The 10,968-nt window shown below is 39.5% G+C and overlaps 1 protein-coding gene across 2 annotated transcripts in view; it reads right to left on the bottom strand.

Moving 5' to 3' along the window:
- Positions 1–1,174: 1,174 nt before the first annotated feature.
- The window catches only part of APBA1 (amyloid beta precursor protein binding family A member 1), a 260,787-nt gene continuing 250,993 nt past the window's right edge, over positions 1,175–10,968 (bottom strand). For both annotated transcript variants that reach the window (XM_027839462.1, XM_027839464.1), the window contains 2 exons: positions 10,279–10,419; positions 1,175–5,637 (listed from right to left, as the gene is read on the bottom strand). In XM_027839462.1, the coding sequence (XP_027695263.1) occupies positions 5,566–5,637; positions 10,279–10,419 (213 nt within the window). In that variant the 3' untranslated portion in view covers positions 1,175–5,565. The remainder of the gene's footprint in view (positions 5,638–10,278; positions 10,420–10,968) is intronic.

The following is a 10,968-nucleotide window of genomic DNA, read 5'->3' as shown; positions in this document are numbered from 1 at the left end:
CAGAAGTCTCCACCAGCTTTATTGTGGGCTCTGTTTATGTTCACTGACTTACAAAACCAAAGCAACCCCCCCCCCCCCACACACTAACTGTTTCATTCTTTGAGCCTTGTGAACTCTGTGCTTGCAAAGGGACTTGGTGACCAAAAAGCAAACAAACAAACAAAAATAAAAACAACGAAACTTCCCCACTGCTGGAGCTTCAGACAGGAAATGTGGGTGGGAACAATTAGCCAGAGAAGTGAAAAATCCCCTAACATCTCTAAGTCCTTTGTGTAATATAATAAATAGCTAATAAAAATAATAGCTAATGTCTATATAGCATTTACTCTGTGCTAGGCATTGTGCTAAGTGCTTCACAATGATTTCTTTTGATCCTCACTACTACCCTGAAAGGTAGGTGCTCTTCTGATCCCCATTTTATATGTGAGGAAAATAAAGCAAACAGAAGTTAAGTGACTTGCTCAGAGATCCAGCTAGTGTCTGAGGCTGAATTTAACTGACAGCTTCTGTCGTAAGAGTTATAATGATCTATGATCTCTTGGGATTTATCCTCTTTAAAAAGTCCCTATTAGAAGAAAGGGTGCATAGTCTCCCTCTATCACCTTTTGGTGATGTGGGATGGGAATATTAAATTCCATGTAAGTCATTGTTTTCCTTCAAGCCTCCCTCCATTTGAAGTCTAGGATGCCATACGTTGGCAACATTGGGCTCCTGTGTGTGTGTGTGTTTGTGTGTGTCTGAGGAGAGGGGATTCCCAAGTGAGCTCCCTCCTTCTAATCATGTTCTTGCCGCCTGGTTAAGGATGCAATATAGCTGTGTCACCAAATCAAGGTCTTTAACTATAAGTGGATGGGGGCTAGGAGATGGATCGAAGGAAAGTTGTTATTTTGGGTCACCAATACTCCATGTTCAATATGCATTTACTTATTTGTGTACACAGTTTCCTCCAGTAAAATGTAAAGGCAGGGACAGTTTCCCTTTTTTACTTTGCATGCTTGACTCCTACCCCGTCAGTCACATTGTAGGATGCTTCCTAAATGCTTGAATTGAATTATTTCCAAGGCAGAAAGTTCTTCCTTTTTATAATAGCTATTGAGAAACTTTTGTTCTTGCTATGCCAGGCCTACCCACCAAGAGTGTCAAATATTCAACCATGACCAAGATATAAGTTGGGGTGTTTTTTTTATTGTCATTGCAAATCTTACAGACATCAGCGCTCATTAAATAAGGGAAGGTAGCACAGTAAATACATCACACAACCCAAAAAATCAAACCACTGCTGCTGTGTGTACAGAGAGGGGTCCAGAGACCTGTGACCAAAAATGTCAGAGGAATTACATTCAATAGATGTGCAGTATCATCAACATTCCAGGCTCACACACATATTATATATATATATATATATATATATTTATATATATATTTATTTATATATATATTTATATTTTATATATAGAGATCATTAAGTTTAGTGTATACAAAGAAAACGATAGTTACAAATACAATACTGTACTTCTCCCCACGCTTTACAGCAAGTTCTATCTCACCTTCTTTACAGAACAAGACTACAACTTTATAGTCTAGGTGCTGTGCTAAATATGTACAAGAAACCTCACACCCACATCATCATCTTCAGACACTGCCGAGATTCAGGAAAGCATAAATTAAAGAGTCCTGCACTCAAGGAAACCCAAATCAAAGATTTGACAATGGATGCAATTCAAACCAATGAATGGATTTTTTTTTCCCAAACCTGTGAAGGAAACGGAGGCAGAGTTGAGGTGGTCCCTTATATGTAAACACTGACAACAGTTATGCAACTGGGTCAAAACCCCTGGTGAAGGGACAAATAGGTGTTTTTTTTTTTTTAATCTGACAGATTGTGGGAAATGTGCATGTATACGTTTATTGGGTGTGTGCATGTGTGTATGTATGTGTGTGAGTGTATAGAATGGGAGAAGGAAGAAAGGGGAGGTAGCAATTTATTCTGGGGCCTTTGGGGGACCTGTGCTTATGGAAAATGTGACTTACCTTCTGTGTGTTGTTGTTTCTCATTTCTATTAAATGGCAGCCTGCCCTTCTGGCCATCCAGTTTCTTCCTGCTAAGTCTACCCTGGCAGGCAGTGGCAACTATTATTGGAGAAGTGAGCTCTAGCCCCCAGGTAGTTTAGGTGGAGGGTAGTCTTCACTGTCCCAAACTCCCAGAGGCCCCTGGGTGGCTTCCTGCAACCTTCACATTGAAGAAATAGAGCTGGACTCTTGTCATCTCCACAGAATGAAAAAGAGGTAAATAAAAATGGGGGTCGATACCTGATATCAGTCACCAGCGCGCTTTAACCCCGTGTGGAGTAACTTTTCACTCAGGCAACTTATGCAAAGGCTGCTCTGTACATAGTCTTCTCAATTATACATGGTATTTATCATATTTACATATATTACTATATATAGGGATGTTAAGAAAAACATTATTTTTTAAAAACGTGATCTTTATAAACTAAGTTGCTAACATTAAGAAAAACTCCTACTCCTGAATCATAATAGCTTCTGCCCAGTGGTGGCCAGAAAATGCTTCACCTGTGATCATCAGTGCCAGCATTTAGTGTTCAAAATCGTGCTGCAAGGGACTACTTTTAACGTGAATGGTGAGTCATTAAGTCAATTTTAGTCTTGTGTTAAAATAGATATCGGGTCTACTCATTTTCTAAGTTTGCCATTTCTGTTTCTTTTCTTAAACTTGTCCAGGATTTCATCAGTGGTAAAAGCAGAAAATACATTCTTTTTCACTCCTTCCTTGGAGTCTCCCCTTCCTCCCTTGAAACATTCACTGAGTGCCAATCCTGGGTAAGGCATTGTTCTAGGAGCTGGGGTGCCGAGATATAGATTTGGGGGGAAGAGGTGTGTGAGGGAGCAGGAGAATCTTTATTTAAGCACCATCAAAAGCCAAAGCCAGAGTTCTCTCAAGTAGCAACAAATAAGGAGGATTTTGCCAGCATAGCTAGGACAGCCCTCACACAAAGAGGGGACTTGGAGGGTACTTGGAGTGAAGTTTAGGAAAGGTCTTGTCCCCCACAAAAAACCATCACCTTTAAATTCTACCATTACCATTCATTTATTTTAAATTAAGGTGACTTTCTCATTTAAACTTCAATTACTACCCAGAGCTAACATATTAAATCCCTAACCCCTTTTTGGAGGAATAGTGAGGAGGGCCAGACCTGTGATTTCCATCAGAGGAAGAAATTCCTAGTGTGGAAAACTCTTCGCTGATACAGATGAGCAACTCTCCTCTACACATTGCCTTAGTTGTCTGGGGGATTGATTTACCCCTTGTTCTTTCCCTACTCCAAGCTTAGATACTACTGCAAGCTGATGCCTGAGCTTAACACCTTAGCATAAAATGCTTTCCTCACCACGAGAGCTATGTTAGCAAGAGGAGGAATGGTATGCCTATGAAGACCAACTTTTGATACTTCATAATTTAGCCCAAGGCTGGCCTTTGGTATAAATTCTAGAAGGTGACTTCAGGACTCCTGCAGCTTGCTTAAGCATTAATATTGAGGAAGGGCACATCTCTTCCCCAAGGGTATTATCTTGATCTGTCTGGTTTCATTTCCCCATCAAGTGTGTGATCAAAAATTGAGGACTCAGCTTTTGATAATTTCAAGATCCAGGACTCCTCTGTTTTTGGAAAGAAACTGAACTGATAGAGCCCCAAAGAAAAGTAGATTAGACCTTATGAAGTAACTTCTCCTCCTGGTGGAGATGTGGGCCTGTTTTTTGGTTCTTAGGTTTATTATTTTTATTCCCTTCCCTTCTCTCTCCCTGGTAATAAATAACCACTACCCACAGTTTGCTTATTGAATTCCTGTGTCAGCAGACATAATGAATAAATATCTTAAAAGCAGAGGACATAGGGGTTTTATATTAATATTAAAAATATATTAGTTTTTTCCCCTGATTCCACTGAGGTCACAAAGTAAGACAAAAAAACCCCGAAAGACAAAAAATCCCCGAAAAACAAAAACAAAAAAGAATCAAAAGTACACCCCACATGAAATCAGAAATATTCTTTGGACCAAGAATATGTAAAAACTGGCTCAGAATAACAGTATTACTGAGACGCCTTTGCTGAACTAAGAGTCCATAAATGTGAGGCACCTGAATAACATGAGGAACATTCAACACCAGGTCGACTCTCTCTCAGATCCACAAGACTAGGAGATGAAGCTTAGAAATTGTCAGCCAGGGCCATAGGGTCCCCTCCATGATCACTTTTGTGGTGTAGGGACTATTCATGTCTTGTTGGGCCCAAGGAGAAGAGAAGCTTGCTTCAGCCTATGGAACAGAGGAACTTAAAGCTTACGAAAGGAAGAGATTGACAGTCTCCTTGGTAACCAAAGAAGAAGTTTCTGGATCCCCGTCTTCAAGCTAGCTAAGGCAGTAGCTTCAATTCACCAAATCTGGGAGAGCTCTGTCAAAATGCTAGGGAAAAGTTACTTGGGAGTGTGAAAATTAGGAAGGGACCTCAGTTAAAATGAGGCAAAATGCCCAAAGGACAGAATGAAGTTGGAATTTCAACCCATGCAGCCCTTGTAGGGACCAGGAAGGGACAGAGTTACATGATAAAGACATTCTAGGAGTGGTGTGGGCCCCTGAAAGATGGTGCTTGGGGACCTAGAGTTTAAGCTTACCACCCTGGTGGAATGGGATGGATGAAAAGGAGTGTAATAGAAAGGCCGTATATGACCCCTTCTGGGATTGGTTCATTGGCTAGTGACATAGGAGGAGCCTATGTAAACTTAGTGGGCCTGACTCATCTTGAAGCTATCTGCAAGGCCATTATAACTGCTTTCAAAGTGTCACTGGTACCGCCCCTCCCTCTTTTTTTAAATGCCAGTGGCCTTTTAATATCTATATTCAGAGTAAATAAACATATTGCAAATTAAAGACCAAACATGGAATATGTTTGAAACCTGCTCAGGAACTCTGTGAGGAAGTGGTGAAGAGAGTTCAGCCCTCGATCTACTTTGGTCAATCAAAATCTTTAGATATCTTGTTTAGTTCCCCATACCCTATCTCGTCCCAACATTGGTACACCAAGGAGAGAACAGGGGCACCAAAGAACTTTTAGCCACTGGATTTTTCAGCTCCCACCATCACCCCCATTTGATAAAGGTCTGGACTCCACAGGAAAGCTAGTTCTCCCTTCTGTTCTCCACCCCTTCCAGGATGCCAGGCATGCTGAAAATGCCAAGCATACACTCTCCACAAGATTCATTTGCAGGTAAGTTTGCTGGGAAGATCTGGGCAGCTCTCCCTTCTGCAAGGAGCTACACACATTAAAACATCACTTGTATGTGGGGATGGGGACTGGGGGGAAAAGATGGAGAAAGGGAGAAAAAAGGGGTCCTCATGGATACTTTTCTTCTGGTGTGTGACAGAACGTTGTGTGTGAGAGAGAGTGCAAACGAAATGATTCCATGGTCACAAATATGCATCACTAGAAACATAACCACTAGTGAGGAGGCGCCCTCATGCATATTAGGAAGGTGAGGAGCACGGGTCTCAGATGTAAACGGGCTGTTCTTGCGCCGTCAATAATCTGTACATGGCGGCTGGCATTGTTTTCATGTGAATCTAGGTGGGGAGAAAAGAGACGCAGCCAGTCAGTAGAGCAGCATAATCACAAAATTTTGCAACTATAAAGCAATTTGCATATAAAGCAGGACCAATCAGCAATTCCCTTCCTGGAAGAGAAGAGGAGGTGAGGGGATCCTGGCCAGGTGAATACAGGGAATTCTTATGGGTAAAATAGGAAAATAAAATTCTGTATTTATATATGTTACACGAAAAACATCATCGTTCACTATATAAAAACACTGTCATCTTTGATAAGGAGTAGGGCAGCCTAGTGGATAGAGTCACAGAGTCAAGAAAAGCTGGGTTCAAGCCCTACAGACATTTACTGGCTATGGAACCCTAGGCAAATTAACTGAACTCTAGGACCCTAGACTACTCTCTATATAAGGCTATATAAGTTACAAAGCAGGTGTCAAATCCCCTCAATTGCTGCTGTAATGCCTTGTTGTTGTTTAATCATTTCAGTCATGTCTGACTCTTTGGGACCCCATTTGGGGTTACTGGAGTGTTTTGCCATTTTCTTTCCAGCTCATTTTATAGAAGAGGAAACTTAGGCAAACAGGGTTAGGTTAAGGCCAGATTTGAACTCTGGAAGATGAATCTTCCTGACTCTAGGCCTGGTACTCTATCCACTGTACCACCTAGCTGCCCCCATGTTTACTTTGTGTTCATTTGTATATATATATTTGCATATATTGTATTTTATATATTTGTATTTACTAACATTTTTATATTTCCAAACACACACACTTGGAGACTCCGAACTTAGATTCTAGAGAAGTGAAATATATCATAACTACTTTAAAAAAATGTTTGTCATTTGAATGCAAGAGGGTCTCCACAGGATCAATTTTCTCTCTATTAATCCATAATAGAAAAATATAGAAATATAGAAAAAAATAGAAAAATATGAAAATGAATTTGAGAAAAGTTTAAAGGAAATTCTGATATCAGGTCCATTTAAATTGTTAGCTGTGTCTCTCGGTCTATTTTTATTTATTATTATTAATTTTTATTAATTCAAATACACTCAATTACATAAAGCAAATCTGAGAAGAAATAGCTGAAGTTGTACAATATTTTCAGTGATGATACTTTTTTAATCATTGTGTGTTTTTCTATATAAATGTGATGCCTATATCATTAAGTATTATAGCCAGACTTTCTTTTTCTTGATTGTTAAAATTGGCAAAAAATAAACTTTCATTTTTTTAAATGTCAAAAAAAGTAAGGAGCTTATAAGTACAAGGATTGTTTCATTCTTTGTACCTGGCAAACAGTTGGTGCTTAATAAATGCTTACTGCCAGATCTTTTCAGAGAGGGAGCTCCCTATACCAATGAAATCACAGTTCTGCTCTAAAAACAAAAACAAAAACCTTCTTTGATGCTTATTACAACCCTATGAGGTAATAGTCAGGATATTATTACCCATTTTTTACAGATAGAGCACTGGAGACAGAAAAACCTGAGTTCAAATCCAGCCTTAGACACTTACTAGTTATGTAATCCTCAGCAAGTCACTTAAACCTTGCTCAGCCTTAATTTTCTCATCTGTAAAACCAGGATAACAATAGCATCTACCTCCTAAGATTGTAGTGAGGATAAAATGAGATATTTGCTTTAAATGGTATATAAGTGCCAGCTATTTTTATTTATAATATTTAAAAAGTACTTTTCATTCATTACGTCATTTGATACAATGTAAGGACTACAGATGTGATCACCACCGAATAGATGAGAAAACTCAGGAAGTTTCAATTATTTGTTCACAGTCACTGAGCAAGTGTGACTTGTATCAGATTAAGGATTCCAACTAGAGTCTCTGCTGACTCTAAGTCCCTCTTATAAGCTAGTGACGCCACTAGAGCCTCCCATTCTATGCTATGCTTTCTGTGGCTACTACACTACCACTACTACTACCACTACTACCACTACTACTACTCCTACTCCTACTCCTACTACTACTATTAATAATAATAATAATAATAATAAATTTTTTCAGACATGTCTGACTCTTCATGACCTCATTTGGGATTTTCTTGGCAGAGATAGTGGAATGGTTTGCCATTTCCTTCTCCACCTCATTTTATGGATGAGGAAACTGAGGCAAACAGAATTAAGTGACTTGCCCAGCTAGTAAATGTCTGAGGCTGGATTTGAACTCAGAAAAATGAGTCTTCCTGACTTCAGGTGGAGCACTCTATCCACTGTGCCACCCCTAGCTGCCCATACTACTAACAATTAGCCAGTCAAAAAGAGGAAAGTCATAACTCTAGAGCTAGAGGGATTGGGATCTATAGAGGTCATCTAATCTAATATCATCATTTTACAGATAAGAAGACTGAGGTCTAAAGAGATGAAGTCTAAAAGATTAAGACTTGCCCCAGTTCACACAGGTAGTATTCAAAGAGAGCTAGGATTCCCGCTGAAGTCCACTGTCTCCAAACACTAAGTCACGCTGCCTCTTCATATGCTGGTGTTACACATATAAAATAAAATGACCATTTAATACAAAAGAAGGTCTAGTGGGAGAAACATGTAGATAGAAGACCTGAGTTTGGATACTTCACCTTATTTCTCTCCAGGGTTTTAAACAGAGATAAAGTTAAAAATGCAAAGGAAAAGATAAAAAAACTCTATGTGATTGTTGTTCCAGATTCTCTCCTTTGTCCCAGAAGACATGAATAAGAACATGAATCAATAATACAGCAGTGTTCGTGAACAAAAGCAAAAGGCTTTGGGGAGCTTTGTGGCTGCAGATGTGGTTGTGATATCATTTGGTCTTATTTAAGTTTTTCTTTGATACAAGCGAAAGCTCACTATGGGTCGGAGGGAACTGAAGAGAAGGTAATATCTGAAACTGCTATGATGTAAAAACAAAAGGCATTAATAAAATGTTCATTTTTAAAAGGCTATGGGAAGCAAGAGACAAGTGTATCTCCCTTAGCTAACTGATTTTGGTTTCTTAAAGCAAAAGTAACTTGTGGACTTACTTTTGAATCTAAAAACATTTATTAGCTACTCAAAGAGATATATAAGGATGGGCTTATATAAAACAATAATCACACCACCCATGTGGCATTGGGAAGTTAAAGATATTGAAAAGATTCATACCTGCTCACGTGATATTTGAAGGATACAGTGGTGCAGTGAGCCCAGTGGGCTCACACCTAGGCTTAACATTCTCTCTCCTTTTTCTCACACTACCTTCAGCTGAAGAATTCTTATATTGTTATCCCAGACTCCCCATCTCCTGCCCTTGGCCATGAAGTCAGCACTGGATGGGTCATGATTCAAGGCCAAGCATCCTACTTGACATCAACAGCTGTCTGAACCTATTTCCTGAAGTTTTAGTTCCCTTGGAGGCCTTGGAAATAGTCAATGAGTCCTTTCAGAATTGCAGTTTACTTGTTTGTTGACTCAATTCATCCCGTCCTTGAAAGATATCCTGATTAGGGCAATTACAAATATGTTGATGGATGGAAGGCCCTAGACCAAGGGTGGGGAACCTGTAGCTTGTAGCCCTCTAAGGTCCTTAAAGTGAGGCCCTTTGACTGAATCCAAACTTCACAGAACAAATCCCCTCAATAAAAGGATTTGTTCTGTAAAACTTGGACTCAGTGAAAATGCTGCACCCAAGGACCTAGAAGGCCACATGCAGCTTTGAAGCTACAGGTTCCCCACTACTGCCCTAGACAATCAAACAGGGGCTAAGGTGGCAATGGGACTTTCCCATTGGTCAAAGTATATTTCAAACTGATAAACTGACCCTCCCAATACATAGTGCATTTACATTATGTATATAATATATATCCATGTGCATCTCCATATATGTATATGTATATATATACACATACACACTCAAATACGTATGTATTTGTATATATGATACACACACACACACACACACACACACATACATACATATGAAACAAGGTTATTTTCCATTGTTTTAATCTTAACAAAATAATTAAAACTATTAAGCTTAATGTGGAGGCCCAAATGCTGGGCCACAGGGAGAACTGAAAAGGCCACAAAGAAGCAGAAAAATAACCAAAGAGATGGAAAACAAGTTAGGAAGGGAGGAGCTAAAAAAAGTCTGGGTGAAAAGAAGGCCAAAAGATGACTTAATTTTACTTAATGGAGAAGCTCCAATCTACCAGTTTTTCTCTCTGTCCTCAAAGCACATTGATTATTTCATTTGATCCTCACAACAACCCTGTGAGACAGGTGTGATTATTATCCCCATTCTACAGATGAGGTAACTGAGGGCTCAGAAGTTAAGTGACTTGACCAGGGTTATACAGCTAGCACTTATTTAAGGTAGAATTTGAACTCAGGTCCTCCTGACTCCAAGTCTAGCACTCTACATCATATAAGTACCTTAGAAGAATCAAAGGAAATGGGTTTAAATTCTAGAAATAGAGAGGTAACTTAGATGTGAGGAAAAACTTCCCTGATTATCTAGGGTTATTTAACATGGGGATAGAAAATTAAGCATATAGAAGCATACAGAACCCCACCCTTCCTCAGATATCTCAGACAATCCTCTGGCTGGGATGGTTTATTTACAGTTCTGCCCAGTAGCTGGGGGGGGTACAGACCCCTCTTCTAACCCTATGGATTTCAGCTCCTACCTCCCCAACAGCATTGGAGAGAATGTGAACAATCTTCTCGTGCGGTGTGGCTACAACACTCTGTCCATTGATTTCAATGATTCGATGTCCTACTCGAACTCCGCCCCGCTCTGCTATACCTCCTCGCATGAGGCTGCAAATCTAGTGAGAAAAAGACCAAATTAATCCCTGTTGACCATAGTCAATACACATAGTCACCATAGTATCATTGCTGATCTCTAAGGAAGTAGTTGGAGTCTACAAGGAAGAAAAAGGGATTGAAAGCCCTCCCAATAATCTTCCTTCCACTAAAAACATGGCAGAGGTTAGCTAAGTCTCCCATATGACACTCTGAATCACAGAATCTAACACAAATCTAAATTTATACTATATGTTTATTCTGAAGATCACAGTTCAGTCAGGTTTTGGTATAAAGAGTTACTTCTTCTGGCCACTTAATTGCCCATTCTTTCAACTCTTAATTCTCTATAATAGACTATTTTCCTAAAAGTCACGAATCCTGAGATTCCCAATATCCTGGTTAGGATTTGCTGAACACATTGTGACATCAGTACTGCCAAAGGGGTACATGACAGACAGACAGACACACAGACATACACACACACATTAAGAACCTTTGGATTAGCGGGTGAATCAGAGTGGAGAAGAACAGATTTAATAAAAGGATATTGTAATGGGTGGGTGGTAATG

This window comes from Vombatus ursinus, unplaced genomic scaffold, assembly GCF_900497805.2.
Source record: "Vombatus ursinus unplaced genomic scaffold, bare-nosed wombat genome assembly UNPS02014832.1, whole genome shotgun sequence".
Lineage (NCBI taxonomy): Eukaryota > Metazoa > Chordata > Mammalia > Diprotodontia > Vombatidae > Vombatus > Vombatus ursinus.
The sequence above is the reverse complement of the archived record's forward strand: the minus strand, read 5'-3'. Positions and strand labels throughout refer to the sequence as shown.